Genomic DNA, 17600 nt, shown 5'->3' with positions numbered 1-17600 from the left:
GCGGGGAAGCCGGCACCATCGCAGGCGCCATTGTCGGCACGCTGCTCGGCCTTGCTCTCCTCTCCCTCGTCTATCTCAAGTTCTGCCGGCGCCGCAACGAGGACGACTACTCGCTCATCCAATAACACCACACAACCACATGTGCACGTGTGCATACGCCATGCACATGCACATGCCATGCACACGCCCTCCTGTTTCTTGCTCTCTCTCTCTCTCTCTCTCTCTCTCTCTCTCTCTCTCTCTCTCTCTCTCTCTCTCTCTCTCTCTCTCTCTCTCTCTCTCTCTCTCTCTCTCTCTCTCTCTCTCTCTCTCTCTCTCTCTCTCTCTCTCCCTCTCTCTCTCTCTTGACCCGAGCCTCCGTTATGTTGCTGCGCTCGCCTGTTGTTTGTCGTTGTTGTTTGCTACTGCTGCCGTTGTTCTTGTTGTTGCTGTCATGTGCTTTCTGCACCGCGTTCGCACACCCATGCTTGTGCCTTGTTGTCTTTGTGCCTTGTTCTCTTCAACTGCACGCTTCTTGCAAGCAAGAACCACGTTTCGTTGTTCCCTGCCGTGTTTCCTTTTCTCGCTTGCCTTCTTTGTTCCCGTTCTTTCCGCTTGCGTTTTGCGGTGCTTGTGCTTGTGAGTGCTTGTGGGTTTGCGTGTATATTGTCTGATGCACACTCCTTTCACACGGCTGAACAGCCGCTCAAATTAAAGGCACACTCAACATCAACACCAAACAACATCAAACAACATCCAACATCCAACGAGCAACACATCACACGGATGGGCAGAATAAGTTAATCATCTCTACGAGGCAAGAAGGGAAGAGTATGCACATGCTTGTATGACACCACCACCACTACCACCACCATCCATCGTCACAGTCATCATCTCTTCTTCAGTGGCGACGCCTGTGAAAAGTCGATGGAGCCAACCTGCACGCACATGTGTTTGCGTTGTCCGCACATTCAACGTGAGCCAACCGGCGAGTACAAAACGCGGCGTCTGCACATGTCTTTGGACAATTTGCACCACATACAGACACTTGACCACGATGACACTCAACACAATGCAATGGAACGCAATGTCCCGCCATAAAACCACACACCACCACCATCCACCATCATCCACCATCATCATCATCACCATCATCATCACCTTGTTGTTGTGCACGCGCTCGGCCTGCGCCTCTGACAGCTTCCGGGCCACTTCCTCTTCGCTGTCCATCAGGGAATTCCTGACGCTCGTCTCCGCCTCTCCATCACCGTCATCATCATCAATCGGAGTGCCATCCTGTTCATAGAGAGAGTGTGTGATGGCAACATGGGCTGTTATTGAGCGCGAAGGAAAGAAACGTCGCCGGCATACAGCAGCAGACAACACACACAAACACACACACACACACAAATGCACGCACGCATGCACACAAACACACATATCCATGACACATACACACGCACGCATGCACGTATGCATGCACGTATGCACACACACATGCACACACACACACATACACACAATCCCCTCACCGCCCTGCGACCCATCACGAACAGCTGCGCCGTACCTCTGTGCCGCGAAGGATGCGCAGGTACTCGTCTGCCTCCTCATCGTCAATGTCGTTGTACTCCGGCTGCCAGTCGGCGAGCGGGTCGACAGGGTGCGGCGTCATGTACTCCCGCGGCTCAATGCTCGTCTGGCTTGGCTTGCGTGGCAGCACTGGTGGTGGTACGTGGTGCGGGTGGTTCGTGCTGCCCTGCTGGCGACGCTGGTCGTTGCGTCGCAGCGTTGGGCGCGGGTTCATGAGGGCAGAGGGGTTGACGGGAATGCCGTAATTGAGCGAGATGTCACGGTTGACCGCCGCCTGCGTGTGTGCGTCTGCATACATGACAGCGGACGCGCCAACAGCACTTCGCGTTGTCGTTGGCGTTGTTGACGTGGACGTCGCCGTTCCTCCGTTGCTGTTGGAAAACGCAACATACTGATGTGGATGTTGTTGTTGCTGCTGTTGTTGCTGTTGCTGTTGCTGTTGGTGCAGGTGCTCTTGGCTGCTACCCAGCGGTCTGTTTGTACGGATCGTTGTCCACGGTGACGATCGCGTGCTCCCATCACGGCTCGCATGTCCGCTGCCACCACCGCTCCCGCTGCCGCTGTGCCCGCTTGGGACGGACCCAACGTTGCCCGCGTATGTGGGGTTGGTCCGCATGCTCCCCCCATTGCTGCTGGTGCTGCCGTTGTTGCCATTGCCGTAGCTGTGCCTGCTGGTGTCAGACGGCGTGCGGTGGTGCTGGCGGTGATTCGACGACGACACGCGGCGCTCCATCGTCTCCATCGCAAACGTCATCGGCTCAACCACTTGCAGGTCTGTATCAAGTGCACCAAGAGAGATGTGGAAGTTGTTGGACGGGGTGAGGAACATGGCGAGCATGGGATGGCGCGTGACGGGTTTCAGCAGGATGGATCATAAGATAAAAATCAAACGCATGAACACACACACAAACACACACACGACGCATGCACACACGACGCACGTACGTGATTTCCGCCTGCGTGCGACCCCGCTGCCACCGCCACGGCAGTAGAGATACGTGGCGATGGCGATGACAAGAGCAAGGGCAGCAGCGAGTCCAATGACGGCGGGGAGCGGAACAGCGGCGGCGGCGCTGGTGCTCGGCGAACACGAACCCGTACTGGAGGCATCCGTCAGCCGCTCAAAGGTGCTGGGCTGTGATCGGCAGTGGCATTGGGAAGGGGGGGGGTGTCAGAAACGGTGCTTCAATGGAATGGAAGTGGAATGGATATGGGATGGAATGGAAATGGGAGGCAACTTGCTGACACACACACACACACACACACACACACACGTATACACGCACCACACGCACCACACGCACCACACGCACGTACACACGCACCACTGTTGCGAGGGAGGCGATGGCACCCGTGTCTGCGCTCTGTTTGAGCCGCGTGACCACATCCTCCAGCGGCGGGCCGTTGCGTGTCGTGAGGTTGCCCGTCACAACCACACTCCCCGGTGCAAACGACACGACAATAAACGTCTGTGTACCCGTGGTTGTGTCCTTGTACAGCGATTCTACCGCCGTGGACACCCGTGAAGACAGCGACGCAAACGGAGCGGATTTCGCGTCCGCCAGCTCGGGCGTAAACGTGTCTGGCAGCTTAAACTGCACGCGCGCAACCTCCAGGGGGCGTGTCGTTGCGTTTGGTTGCGTAAAATACTGCGGGCTGATGTCGCTGATTGCGTCAAGGCCGCCCATGATGGTGACAGTCAGCACCACGCGGTACGGGGTGAGCGGCGCGAGTTGCGTCACGTTTGTTGTGCGCGTGCTCACGGCAGGTGTCAGCGTTTGCACCAGCACACTGCTTCCATCGTACACCTGTGGCAAGCGGAGGAGAGTCGATGCGTGAAGGTGTGTGTGTGTGTGTGTGTGTGTGTGTGTGTGTGTGTGTGTGTGTGTGTGTGTGCAGATGTGTGCAGATGTGTGCCAGTGTGTAGAGGTGTGTGAGCGGCGTGTGCACTTGGATCAACCCAACATATGCAAATCTAATCAAACAACCCCCTCCGCCCCTCTTCGCCCCCGTCTTTCTGAAATGGACGTGGCGCAGCTGACCTGGATGGTCTGGTTGACGAGCTGTGTCGCTGTGGCTGCATCAAGCTCCCACCGCAGTGTCAAGGCGTCAACACCCGCGCGAACGAGCAGCGGATAGGCCGGTGTTGGTGGCGGTGCACGCGCTGTCGTCACGGTGATGGCGTCGCTCAGGGGACCCGCCCCTGCCGCGTTCCATGCACGCACGCGGTAGGTGTAAAGGGTGTTGGGCAACAGGCCCACGTCCTCCAGGAGAAAGTCGCTTGCGTCATCGCAGCAGACGACCAGGTCGCCTCGCAACACATCGAAGCGCACGAGCGGAGAGGAGCCTGTGGACGCCGGCGACGACCACGTCAGCATCACGCTGTACGCGCCCGTCGGCACAGCAGCCACCCGCGCAATCTGTGCAGGCGCGTTTGGATGAGGTGTGTTGTGTGTGTGTGTGTGTGTGAGGGTGGGGATGGATGGGGAAAAGTAAATTGTGTGTGTGTGTGTTGTGTGTTGTGTTGTGTGTGTGTGTCTTGGTTGTTTGTTGACCCAAGCAAATCGATGAACTCCTTCTCAGTCATACGTCGATGGCATTCACCGCCACAGGTCAAACGGTCCAATCCCTCACCTTTGATGGCGCCGAGAACGACCCGTCACCGCGTGTCGTCGTCGTCGGCGTTGATGTTGTGGGTGGGGCACTGGTTGTGATATTTGCAGCTGTGGTGGCAACGGTCTTGGTTGTGGTTGTACTAGCTGTTGGCTCGCACTCAATGGTGGTAGTGACATTTGGCGGAGCAAACACAGCCGTTGCATTGCTCAGGGGCCTGAAAGTGCGGTAAAGAGAAAGAGAGAGAGAGAGAACGTGTGTGAGAGAGGGAGAGAGAGTGTGTGTGTGTGGGGGGGGGGGTGTGTGTGAGAGAGTGAGTGAGTGAGTAAGTGAGTGAGTGAGTGAGTGAGTGAGTGAAATGGGGTGGGCTCAACGGCACGTAAAGACTCATTCGCACTGTCACACAACACACACCCAAAGAAACAAGCAAACAAGCAAACAAAACTCACAACAGCAACGCAAGGCAAACTGTCCTCACCCTCGGAACACGCTGCTGCCACTGTGCTGCTCGTATATGAATGCGATGCGGAAGAAAGCCGTCGTGTTGGGCGAAACCAACGGTGCAAACGAGGTTGCTATCGCACCACCACCGCCGCCACCAATGCCACCAATCGCATCACCATCATCGCCACCACAGCACACGTGGGTCCAAGGGCCTTGCTCGCCATTTTCTCCACGAATGCTCTGCTGGACAATAACGCCAGCGAGGTCGCATGTGTCCGGCAGCGACCAGTGTACGAGTGCGCGGCCGTCATTGCCTGCAAGCAACACGACTTCAGGCGGATTGGGGGCAGCAGGAGGACCAGAGGACGTCGTTGTCATGGCGACGCCAGAAAACGGGCCGGCACCGCTCTCGGACAACGCCTGTGAGGGAAGGGAGGAGGGCAGATGCGGGTTGTGTGAGAGGATGTGCTCTGTATGTGTGTCTGTGTGCGTGTGTGCGTGCGTGTCTGTGTGTGTGTGTGTGTGTGTGTCTATGTCTGTGTCTGTGTCTGTGTCTGTGTCTGTGTGTACGCAGGCGCGTACGTGTATGCACGTTGCAAGTACAGCATACAACACACACACACAACAAGTGGCTTGCGGCTGTACCCCCTCCCCCCTTTGCTCACCCGAACACGGGCGTAGTATCGCGTGCAGGGGGACGGAGCGGTGATAGCAGCATGGAGACGCCGTCCCGAATACAGCAGCGACCAGTTGCCGTACTGCACTGCAAGCTCAACCTGCGACGTGCATTGTGTGGGCGCACATGTGTGTTGGATGTGAATGGTTGTAAGCTGTGTGAAGTGTGGTTGGGGTGTGTTTGAAGATATGGGCGGCAAAGAGGGCCAGATCCACGCACACACACACACACACACATACACACATATGCAAAAACAAAAGGACACACACACACACACACAAGCACGCACACACATATGCAAACAGCCACACCGCCCGACCCTCCATCTTCACCTCATATTGGAGGACGAGCAGTGGATCATATCCAGCAGGCGGCGCCCACGTCATGTTCACAACGGTCAGCGTGTTGTTGGCCGTTACAGGATGTACGAACACGGGCATGTTCGGTGCAGGTGGTCTTGCTGCCAGCGTCCGCACAGTTGTGGCGTCGCTGTCACATGTTGACATGCAAAGGGGACAAGCAGAGTGAGGGGCGCGGTGGGAGGAATGCCAAAAACAAAACCAACACCACAATTTCAGCAGCATCATGGTAGCTTCACAGCAACACAGCAACAGACCAGATTGTGCAGAAGTGTGTGTGTGTGTGTGTGTGTGTGTGTGTGTGTGTGTGTGTGTGTGTGTGTGTGTGCACTGTGATCGTGAGATGGCTGCTGGGTGTACCTGAGCGCGCCTGCACCAGCACCGTTAATGGCGCGAACTGCAAGGCTGTACTCCGTGTTTGCTTGCAAGCACGAAACATTGGCATGCGTGCTGAGGGGCGTGGCAGACTCGAACAAAACGCGCTCGCCCGCTGCAAGCACTTCATAGCGAACAATGTGCCCATTGGGATGTAGGGGTGCCATCCATTCCACAGAAACCTAGACACATGTGCGTTCAGTGCGTTTGTGTGTAAGTACACGTATTGAGTGTGGAAACGTGCGATTCGTGTGTGTGTGTGTGTGTGTGTGTGTGTGTGTGTGTGTGTGTGTGTGTGCGTGTGTGTGTGTGTGTGTGTGTGTGTGTGCTTTTCTGTGCGCACTAGTTTGCATATCGCAATCAACACACAAACCAGTCCATCTCGGCACACCTCCGTATCTGAGATGGCGGTCGCTGTGAGCGATGACGGGGGACCAGAGAGCGCTTCGCTCGTCGCTGCCGTCTATTGAATGTGGTGTGCAGGGATGAACGTGCGGGGTGAGGCGCTGTTGTAAAGCCATACAACAGGTGATAACAGCACGCATGCACACATGCACACGTACACAGCACAGCACAGCACAGCACACATACACAGCACAACACACATACACAGCACAGCACAGCACACAGCACATCACACGCACTAGGTTTGTGTAAGGTCCTGTGAGCGCATTTGTCGCCAAGTCGCCCGTCACAGCCGCAATGGAATACGTGAAACTGAACGAGGAGGAGGTTGTGGTGTGGAAATGACACATCATGGTGGCGGTGATGGTGAGGATGAGAACAAGAACAAGAACACGTATTATGTTTGTTTCGGGAGTCAATAAACATGGCTTTGATGTAAGCACAATCACGTACACACGAGGATGACATGCTCTCACTCACTTTGTGAATGGAGACAGGCCTGTATCTGCGAAGGTGAGCGTGCCTGAGCTGTCTGATGCAACACCTGTGTCACAGCACACCTCCGCCCCATCCCGCAGCACCACATATCGGCCTGAAAGCGAGGCAAGGCAATGGTGAAATGAAGTGAGAGGGGGTTTGAAATGTGCTATAAAACAAGAAGACAGAGCACACGACATGCGCAGGCACAGCCATGGCAGTTACGAAAGTGGGCAGCAAGCAAGGATGCACACACACACGCACACATGTAAGCACACATACACGCACGCACGCACACACACACACACACACAGACACAGAGACACACACACACGCACACACACACACGCACACACATACACACGGACACACACACACACACACACAACAAGCATGCAGCCGCACCGATGACGCCGTTGCTGCGTGCTGGTGCAGACCAGGCGAGAGAGATGCGATTGCTGGCGGTGGCGGTGATGGTCGCGTTGACAACAGCGGATGGTGCAGCTTGCAGCGTGGACACACGCACACGTGTGCGCCTGTGACGTGTGTGTGTGTGTGTGATTGGTGTGCGTGACAACCATGTGTTTGGGGGATGGGATGTGCATGACAAGTTGTGATGAGCTATATCATGCTGTGTGTCGAATTGCACAATTCAAAGCGAGCAAATGCCAGGACACAAGCAATCACGGCCGTGCACAACGCAATCCTAGTCGCACCCCATTTGTCCAACCGCAACGCTCAACCCAAACGTCAAACCCCAGTGCAGCTCTCACGTTTCGCCGGCGTTGTTGGCGGCGATGAGTGTGAACGTGTATGAGGAGAACGGGGTCAGGTCTGCAATCACAGCGCCCATCGCAGCCGTTGTTGGCCCAAACACAACGCCGCCGCCACTGCTGTCATCATCGCTGTCATCATCGCCCATATCTTGAGATTGCAGCAGCGTGTAGCTGCAAACGTCCAAAGGATAACAGGCAAACAGGCAACCAGGTGACGTGTTGTGGGGGTGTAATGAGCAACACGTCAAGGGTTAGCTGTCAGGGGCACGCAACGATGATTTATTTTTTTTGGGGGGGGGGGGCACAGCGAACGATTGCACATGCTTACAACCACAGCCCCCTTGACACACACACACACACACACACACACACACACACACACACACACACACACTGATAACAAACGCATTCACGCCAATTAGCAGTGCGCACCTCGGGGGGTCAAACGTTCCGTCCTTTGAGGCCGTGGCTGCGGTCCAGGCGAGGGAGACGGACGTGGATGTCGCGGCGACAGCTGTCACGTCATCGGCAACGACGGGGTGTGCGTCGCATGCGTCCGTGTTGGCTGTGAAGACGGAGTACGCCCAGTTTGTGGCCGCGTCGGGGCACGTGCTTGCAAGCACGCAGGATGCCGTGGCCGCACACCAACCGCAGTATGGATCGCGTGCCTGCATGCACGATGTGCAGGTGGTGTGGACGGCACATTCGTCCGCGATGCTGAGGGACACAACCTGGTCCTCAAACGCAACGGCAGCGCTGGTCTGGTTCGGCAGCACATACACGCGCGCAAACGACACCTGAGTGGTGGTGTGGCGTGAGGGCAGAGGAGGCATATGGATGTTGAGGTGAGCGCGGGGGTTGGGTTGGGTCCGAGTGTTGGCATCAGCATTGATCACGTGTAACGATACACGGTAGATACACTAATGCAAATAACGCACGCAATCAGACCAGAACACATGACATGCAAGCACACAATGGGACGCGCTGCCGTACGGGTGTTGGGGACGGGGGTCTGAGGACGGCGACGCGATCTGATGTTGGCGTCGCGCCGTCTGGCTGCACGGGCACCTTGAACACAACACCTGCAGGGGACAAGAAGGTGGTGGTGGTGATGGTGGTGGAACACAGGTTGTTAAGGAAGCATGCCATGTCGAAAAATCCAAGCAAGAACAACACACACACACACAGGCACACACACAGGAACACACACACACACAGGCACACACAGGCACACACAGGCACACACACCTGTGTTATCGACTGCCCAGATGACATCGATGGATGTTCCGTCCGGTTGCGTCACGACATCCACGTGCATGTCTACAATGTGGGCGTTGCTCTGGTGGGCAAAGAGCGGACTCGACGCCCGCAGAAACCCAAGGCGGTCCGGATCAGCGTTTGTCGCTACACACGGGGGGGGGGGGGGGTGATCGTGTCAGGTGGAGGCGGTGATGGTGGAGTGTCGTGGGTGATGAGCACAGTGCGGTGGCATGAAGGACGACTGGGAAGGACAAAGCAGGAAGGAAGGAAGGAAGGAAGGACAAGGAAGGAAGGAAGGAAGGACAAGGAAGGAAGGACAAGGAAGGACAAGGAAGGAAGGAAGGAAGGACAAGGAAGGAAGGACAAGGAAGGAAGGACGTACGTTGCCACCACTGTACGTCGCCAACGTGCTTCGCCGCTCACGACATCGACACATCACCATCATCATCATCATCACCCACACCACCACGTCATCACCACCACGACAGCCACGTGCTCCCACCGTCGTTTGCTCTGACGAGGGTGACGGCCTGGCCGAGATCGCGATTGCATGCAAAGTCTGGGCCGCTCGGGTTGAGCTGCGGATCGATGCGACCAGAGAGCTCATAGTTGATGCTGTACTGGCCGTCATACTCATATGCGCAGATGCCAAAGCCAAAGTCGCCGCCAACACCCTCGTCTGTGGAGCGGAACGCAGCGTAGAAGCGCTGTGCATGTGTTGCTGAGGTGGAGGGGAGGGGCGGGGTGGCGGCAGCGGCCGTCATCACGTCCATTGGCACGCTGCCTGACGTGCACCTGACGTGGACATGAGAAGAGGGGGAGAGGAGGTGGTGTGGTAGAAGAGGAATCGCGGTGAGGGGAAGAAGAGGCGGGGGAGGGGGAGGAATGGATGCTGAAACACACACACACTCACACGTTCGCACACAAACACACACGTTCGCGCGCACACACACACACATTCGCACATTCGCACACACACGTTCGCGCGCACACACACACACACATTCGCGCGCACACACACACACGCACGCACGCACGCACACACACACACACACGTTCGCGCGCGCACACACACATTCGCACACAAACACACGCACGCACGCACACACACACACACACATTCGCACACACTTGATACGGATGGCGACAAATGAGTTGAAGAGGTTGAAGACGGAGGTGCCTGGATCGTCCTTGCATATGCGCGCAATCAGTGACTGCTTCTCGCCACTGTTGACGTCTGTTTCCGTGTACGCAAAGTACACGTACGCATCACTCGCATTGCGCGTCCAGCTGCCAACAAACTCTGCGACGGGTGAAGAGGGTGCAAAGGATGGATGTATGGAAGGGATATGGTGCAGGGAGGGGAGCATGAGGAGTGGGGTAACGTGGCGTAGCACACGAGGATGGTCTGATGGTGCGTGATAGGGCGATACACGATAGGGTGGTGCTGTACCTGGTGTAGCCCGGTCCTCCGCCGGCTGCGCGAGCCACGTGTCAACACTCGTCGCAGTCGTCATGTGCACACCGTTGTTGTCCTCCCCTGAAGGCGGGGTGGGTTGATGGCGTGTGGTGGTGATGGCAATGTGACGTGGGGTGAGAGACGAGGATGGCAGGATGAAACGATGAATGGATGAAACGATGAATGGGTGAATGGATGGCAGCTCGGTATCATGCACCCGAACGTGCACACACACACACATGTACACGCACATGCACACATGCACACACGCATACATGCACGCACACATACATGCACACACACGCGCGCCTACACATGTACACACACGCACGCACACATGCACACACACAGACAAATACACGGGCGCACCGTATGTGTATGCCCAGTTGTCTGTGTTGTCGAGCGTGGCCATGGTGATGGCGTTGGCCGAGTTGCTCTCCCCAAACGTCGGGAACTGGCGTGGCAAATGTGGTTGGCGTGGTGGTGGTGGTGGTGGTGGTGTGGAATGGAGCAAAGGTGTGGTGCTGTTAAGAGTAGTCCGGCAACAGTCGTCAAACGCAAACGACGCTGACCACACACGTAAACACACACAGAGGCACATAACCGCGAGCGAACACAAATGCGCACACACTACCACACACACAAACACACACACACACAAACACACACACACACACACTAACACGCACACTAACACAAACAAACACACACACACACACACACAAATACAGCCACACGTGCGAACACACGTGCAATCACACAAACGCCAATCCAATGCCAACCCCAAAGCGTGCAAGCGATGGCTTCAGCACGGTCGTGCTTACCACGTGAAGGCCGGCGTAAATGTTGTTGTCGATGCGAAGATACGTGGCGCGAATGCTCTCCCGCCGCGCAACGACGCCCGTCGCAACCCACGCCTCGCCCAGCTGATACGTGGTGATGGAGGGAGGGTTGTGAACGGGTGGAAGGAGGGGGCGCAAGGCGAGCACGCACGTTAACACATTCAGGTGGGTCCACACGTACGCAGTTACACACAGGCACGCACAGGCACGCACAGGCACGCACAGGCACGCACAGGCACGCACAGGCACACACATATATACACACCCACAAAGATACACACACACACACACACACTCTCTCTCTCTCTATCTCCGTACCCCATCTTGTCTCCGCCCTCACCTCCTGCAGTGTTGCGGTGCTGAAGAGCTGGCACATGGAGCGCCCCTCGCCCACGCCGCACACGAGCAGACGCCCGCCGCCAATCTCCTCCACCACCTGCGCATATCCGAGCTGCACCCGCACTGCAGCCGTCACCGCCAGCCCCGACGTCGCCCGCGCAACCACGTTCCTGTGATTGTGTGTGTGTGTGTGTGTGTGTGTGTGTGTGTGTGTGTGTGTGTGTGTGTGTGTGTGTGTGTGTGTGTGTGTATGAACAAAGAGCTACAATTGGTCCTCCCTTCGTCCCCTTCCTTCGCTCCCGTAACAATACAACAGAATGTCCACACCTTGCTGCGATGAAGACGACCCCTGCCTCTTCTGTCGACGGGCGAATGATTGCGCGTTCGAGTGCGCGAACGTCAACAGACACACGCGCACACGTGTCAGACTGGATGGTGCGCGGTGCACAGAGCGGATATGAAGCGGTCGTGGCGGGCACCGTGGCAGCTGGCGGTGTAGAAAACAGGGGGGGGGAGGTGGAGGGAGTGAGGGGGTGAGGGAGTGAGGGGGTGAGGGAGTGAGGGAGTGAGGGAGTGAGTGAGTGTGTGTGTGTGAGTGACTGAGTAAGGGAGGGAGTGTGACTGATTGAGTGACTGAGTGACTGAGTGGGTGATTGAGTTGCATCAACAACACAGCAGGCCTCACACGCCTGCACACCCATACACACACGCGTGCACACACATGCACACACACACACACATCAACCACGCGACTGACTGTTGACGGGGTTGATGGGTGGGATGGTGAATGTGAGGTAGAGGACGGTGGGAGCGCTGCTCGGGAAATTGTCGCTGCCAAGCGGCTCCAGCGACGGATACACGCGGTCCTGGTGGGTGGTGGTGGTGGCGAGGGTGTTGGAGAAGGGGTGTTGGTCAGGGCCGAGAGGAGAATGAATGGAGAAAACGCCACACACACACACACACATACACACACACACACATCACACGCACATGCAAACGTACGGATGGCTGTGACATGATGATGGAGGCGTTGATGATCCAGGGGGCGGTGCCATTAGAGGGCGCACGTGCCGTCAAGCGGGTGGACCGAAACGCCAGCACGCTCGTTGCCTGATAGGGAGGAGAGGGGATGTGTCTGTGAGTGGCGGGTGTTGCTATCGTCGTCGACCAGTCGGGCTACTGCAGTCACACACACACACACACACACACACACACACACACACACACACATACAAGCACACACACGCACACACACACACACACGCACACATCTCACCCTGAGGTTTGACTGGGTGACGGCAGCGCCGCCACAGCGCAGCTGATCGCTGCCCGCAACGAAGATGGTCCCTGTGTTGCGGTGATCCGTGTCTGCGACAGGGGAACCAAAACAAGAACCACGAGTGTTAGCACGATGCGTGCGTGCGCGGGGTGTCTGGGTGAAATGAAGTTTCTGCAACCAGCAACCAACGTCGGTGTAGGGGCTCTGCACCATCCGGACACACACAACCAAACACACACACACACACTCACACGCATGCAGTCACATGTGATACGCACAGCTTTCGCTGCCGTCGACGCTGGAGAATGTGTAGTTGGACGACATGTCGCGAAGCAAGTAGCCTGCAAAGAGTCGGAGGCGTGCACGTGAGTTCAACAAGGCGGCAGCAACAAGCTGTGGAAGCAGAGGCAGGATGCATGACCAGGTTGATTGCTGCCGCACGCAGCCACGCCATGGTTGCTCCACCTATGATGGCATCGTCGCGCTCCGAAGTGGACAGCACAACTGCGGCAAACACACGCACCCGCACATATTGGTAGGGGTGAGTGGCACTGCAGCAAGGAACACCACAGTGAAACGGGCACACCACCGCACCACCGCACCATGCGTCACCACCACGCATCACCCAGTCTTACAGTCGTAGGTGTGGTTTGGGAAGAAGTGCGTGACACGGTAGGAGGTGAACTCCCCATACACGTCAAAAGTGACTGGCAGTGCATCAGGCAGGGCTGTGATGGCTTGCCCATGGTTGGCAGGGACCAGGCCATCGCTGCACGCGGACTCTGGCGCCCCGACACCGAACGCGTTGCACGGGTTCGTCTGTCGTGTGTGTGTGTGTGTGTGTGTGTGTGTGTGTGTGTGTGTGTGTGTGTGTGTGTGTGTGTGTGTGTGTGTGTGTGTGTGTGTGTGTGTGTGTGTGTGTGTGTGTGTGTGTGTGGCAGCGAGCACGGCAGCACAAGCGCGATGAGAACCAGCATCGAGCACGTGAAGGAGGGACAAGCGTGCGTTCACGCACACACACACGCACGGCGACCAACCAACCAACCAACCAACCAACCTGTAGCAGCGAGATGAGAAGCAGCAGCAGCCGTGGCAGCCGCAGCAGCCGTGGAAGCAGCACGACCACGGGTGTCGCACCACCAGCAGCCATCATCATCCGTGTTGAGGCGTGACGACGACGTTGGGCGGTTCCCAAAGTTGTTTGCCGCGAAATTTCGACAAACTCCCAGAAACACCCTCATTTGGCACCTTTGCCTACAAGCAATGTGAGAATGTATCCAGCGAAATTATACCCCTCGCTTCCTCGAGAGTACTAGAGTAGCCTCTCCTTGCCTGCTGTCCTTGAGCTTTTGGGTCCACACTTTGACGAAGAAGCAGCTTGCTGAACGCATTCGCAAGTTGACGTTGAATTGCCACGGCAACCTTTGGAATCTGCGACATCCCAGTCCAGTGAGGTGCCCTAGCAGCCACAGCAGCCGAGATGTGCAGAATCAGCGGAGTTTGAGCCGATCCCACCCATGCGTGATGTACAAACATACACACCATCATCTTCTTAACTTTCTTGACATCAAAGAATTGTTAATTGTCACTGAAGGTAGTTGATTGCTCTTGCTTCGAGACTCAACAAGTATGAGTGATGAAGCCATGGGCAGTACACTGGATGGCAATCTCGCTCCTTCGCTCAGGGTGAAGATATGCAGCATCAACGATAGAACGATAGAACGATAGCACATGGCAACGGACGGATGTTGTCAACCAACTCCACAAGGTGATGCAGCGATGTGCGCTTTGGGACGGACATTCGGAGGGGAAAGGCGTTACATGTGGGTAGATGTGTGAGGGCAAGGTAGCGGTGCAGCGCTTGAGCCTTGTTCTTCGCTCTTCGCGTCCTGCTTTCATCTGGTGCTGTGTGATGTTCAGTGTGAAAAGGGCTGTGACCTGTCGCAGTGACGCTTGCCTTTGCGTTTGTGTATTTGAGGCGGACGTCCAACGTTCAAAAGACACCCGTTCTCTCGTTAGTTTGCAAGACAGAGAAACAGAGAAACAGCAAGGTCCTCCAGCCAGTCAATGGCATTCATGTACACACAGGTGCACAACACACTCACACACACACGTGTGAGTTTGGGGCATGTCGCTCATCTGACAGCGGCAAACAAGCCAGCAACCAAGAACAACCTAACAGCAGAGAAACAGCAGAGCAGAGCAGAAGCAGAGGCAGAGGAGCACCAAGAGCTTCAGCAGCTTCAGAGCAAGGCATCCATGTGTTGGGCAGCTGTTTTGGTCTTTGCTGTCTAACTTTTTCCACTGTACATTCCCAATTTTCCGCTGTCACGACCAAAGAAAGATTGTCGCACGCGACACCGCGTTCCTGCGTTCCAGTCACCGCGCAGGCGCACAGCCCAGCCCACACAGCACCCAAGCACGACCCCAGGCCCAAGCGTCAGGACCTTGCGGTCGTGCTGCTCACAATGCCTGAGCATCATAGGTGCAGCTTGCGCGACCGCGCAGCTCAAGTGCTGTTGCTGGTCTTAAGTACCTCGGGCGTTTCATTGACATTGCCAAACGCGCTTGCGAATGACGCCTCTGCAAACCCTGCCGAGCACAAGCGAGAACCGTCCATCTTCGCTGATCAGCATGGTGGTTTGGTTATGCAGGACACCCACGTCCAAGTGTCCCTGGCCGAGTTGCTGCAGGAATTGCATGGACTCAAAACAACTGTTTCGGCCCTTCAAAGCCAAAATGCAGATTTGCTCACGAACGACGACGTGCTTCAGGCGCAATTGTCATCTTTGATGGAGCAGCATCATCAACAACAACAGCAACAGGGCACTTCACTTGTGACCTTCCCTCGGACAAAGGCCATATCACAATCGGGCACATACAGCGTCACTATCAGTGTAGCAAATAGCAGCATGCTTCCCCTTCCCACCTCTGCATTTGTATTCATCGAAGTTGGCGGCGCTGGCGGCGGTGGAGCTGCGAGTGCAAACCCAAGCACATGTGCAATCGCACACAATGGCAGATCGGGCACATCAACAACCATCACGCACGTTGACGGAGGAACGACCACGACTTGGCTCCTGGCAACTGGCGGCGGTGGAGGAAAGTACGCTGCGAACACGGTGTTCCCTGGCACAGCCCACGGACACGGCGAAGTTGGGCCAATTTGCTTCATAGGCCGCGGTGGGGTTGGAGGCCACGCCGGAGTCTACAGCATTCGACCCAGCACGGACGGGGGCAACGGTGGCTATGCATCTGGAGACTTCGAAATCAGTGCTGGCGAACCGACACTTCTCCAAGTCGTTGTTGGAAGCGGAGGAACCGGAGGAGCAAGTTCTTGTAACGGAAACGGTGTGAGCGGAGCAGATGGCTTTGCGATCTTTCGCTATCCTGCGAACGTTGAGATGACCTTCGAGGTTGTCCCTGGCGCGTGAAGTCACGAGACTGCCATTGTTGTTGCACTGTTAGCTCTTGACTGCCTGTGAAGGAGGAGGAATCCTTGGCTTTCTCTTGTCGTGATGATAACAGCGAACGGTTTTCGTGTGCCCTTAAGTTCCCCATGTTTGAATTCACTGAAGCTCTCCGTGTTACACTCACACGCCCTGACAGCTCCTTTTGCGGAGTCCCTTCTTGTGTTGATGCTAGTCTACCACCGCAATGTCCTTGTCGCTTCAAATAAAGTTGGGCGGTTTACACCTTCTACCATACAAACAAACAACAGAGCGCAGCACCTCATCACCAAATGTAACCAGCGAACAGCGAACACACACGCGCGTGTGTTCACAAGTCTGCTACCCACCATACAGCACCAGCGCAGCAAGCAACACAAGCAAGCAACACAACCAAACAAGCAAGCGGCAACAGCCACGCGCAACAACCAGGCACGCGCTCGACACAGGGGGAACAGGCTCCGGGGTGTCACGAGGATGGCGCAGGTGCGCTCTTTGCTGCCAGGTTGGCCGGCTTGCCGTTACTCCCGCTGCTCTCCGTGCTCGTCACGCTGCCATTCGTTGCAGCGCCCATTGCCACTGGTACTCCTGTCCCTGCTGTCCCTGCTGTTGGTACATCTGCCGGTGTTGCGTTTGGGCGTTTCGGCGACATGCCCGTGACCACGTCCGCCCGCCGCTTGAGAACAGACCTGGGCAGCGCACGATGGAACGCGAACACAATTTGCAGGCAACCGAGCGTGAGCAAAACACTGCAGTGCTGTTGGAGCCAAGGGTGGGTGGACAGACAGGATCGCACATGTGTATATATGTGTGTAGAGGAGTGTGTGTGTGTGTAGGTGTGTGTGTATGTGTGTGTGTCGCTGTGATTGGCTTACGTTTGTGTGTCGGTGCGGGAGCGTTTGCGCAGGTATTCCTCCTGCTTTGCCGTCACCTTCCGCCGCGTCTCAGGGTGCTGCGTATTGTGTGTACATCATGTGAGGATATTGTGTGTGTGTGTGTTTGTGTGTGTGTGTGTGTGTGTGTTGTGTGTGTGTGTGTGTGTGTGTGTGTGTGTGTGTGTGTGTGTGTGTGTGTGTGTGTGTGTTAGTGTGTGTGTGTGGATACACGTGTGAGCATGAGTTGTGAATACAAGTGTGAGCATGAGTTGTGTGGAAGCATCAGCAAGCGAACAATGTGACACAGCAAAACACAGAATCTTCCACCGCGCTTTCAGCCACACGACAAAACGTACAATTCGAGGATGATGTAGAGGTAGTTTTGCGAATCAATCATGTCGTG

At 56.2% G+C, this 17600-nt stretch overlaps 4 protein-coding genes across 4 annotated transcripts in view; 1 reads left to right on the top strand and 3 right to left on the bottom strand.

Annotated features, from left to right (window-relative positions):
- Nucleotides 1-628: 628 nt before the first annotated feature.
- On the bottom strand, nt 629-13327 carry PTSG_12793 (uncharacterized protein; the record flags this gene model as incomplete). The annotated part of the gene is made up of 31 exons (XM_004990106.1): nt 629-917; nt 1141-1275; nt 1547-2343; nt 2515-2704; nt 2895-3377; nt 3612-3989; nt 4204-4399; nt 4661-5046; nt 5292-5402; nt 5635-5791; nt 6022-6218; nt 6428-6499; nt 6681-6753; nt 6922-7033; nt 7324-7454; nt 7692-7865; nt 8127-8491; nt 8688-8776; nt 8943-9098; nt 9457-9749; nt 10086-10257; nt 10408-10494; nt 10783-10867; nt 11238-11339; nt 11596-11764; nt 11922-12081; nt 12352-12460; nt 12597-12704; nt 12871-12962; nt 13152-13214; nt 13315-13327. The coding sequence occupies 31 exons, from the start codon at nt 13325-13327 to the stop codon at nt 870-872; spliced, it is 5703 nt and encodes a 1900-aa protein (XP_004990163.1). The 3' UTR covers nt 629-869.
- Nucleotides 13328-13494: 167 nt separating this feature from the next.
- Nucleotides 13495-14132, bottom strand: PTSG_12792 (uncharacterized protein; the record flags this gene model as incomplete). Its single annotated transcript, XM_004990105.1, has 2 exons — nt 13931-14132; nt 13495-13692 (listed from the first exon to the last, which is right to left on the bottom strand). The coding sequence occupies exons 1-2, from the start codon at nt 14027-14029 to the stop codon at nt 13495-13497; spliced, it is 297 nt and encodes a 98-aa protein (XP_004990162.1). The 5' UTR covers nt 14030-14132.
- Nucleotides 14133-14785: 653 nt separating this feature from the next.
- On the top strand, nt 14786-16307 carry PTSG_08778 (uncharacterized protein; the record flags this gene model as incomplete). Its single annotated transcript, XM_004990104.1, has 3 exons — nt 14786-14792; nt 15020-15136; nt 15253-16307. 3 exons carry the CDS (start codon nt 14786-14788, stop codon nt 16305-16307), a joined length of 1179 nt encoding a protein of 392 aa, XP_004990161.1.
- Nucleotides 16308-16531: 224 nt separating this feature from the next.
- Nucleotides 16532-17600, bottom strand: part of PTSG_08777 (uncharacterized protein) — a 3604-nt gene continuing 2535 nt past the window's right edge. The window contains exons 8-10 of the mRNA XM_004990103.1: nt 17550-17600; nt 17198-17274; nt 16532-17011 (exon numbers count right to left, since the gene is read on the bottom strand). The exon at nt 17550-17600 is cut by the window's right edge and continues 18 nt beyond it. Coding sequence (XP_004990160.1) covers nt 16792-17011; nt 17198-17274; nt 17550-17600 — 348 coding nt within the window. The 3' untranslated portion in view covers nt 16532-16791. The remainder of the gene's footprint in view (nt 17012-17197; nt 17275-17549) is intronic.

The sequence above is a fragment of the Salpingoeca rosetta genome, assembly GCF_000188695.1.
Source record: "Salpingoeca rosetta unplaced genomic scaffold supercont1.25, whole genome shotgun sequence".
Lineage (NCBI taxonomy): Eukaryota > Choanoflagellata > Craspedida > Salpingoecidae > Salpingoeca > Salpingoeca rosetta.
This window is presented reverse-complemented; position numbering and strand designations above follow the sequence as displayed.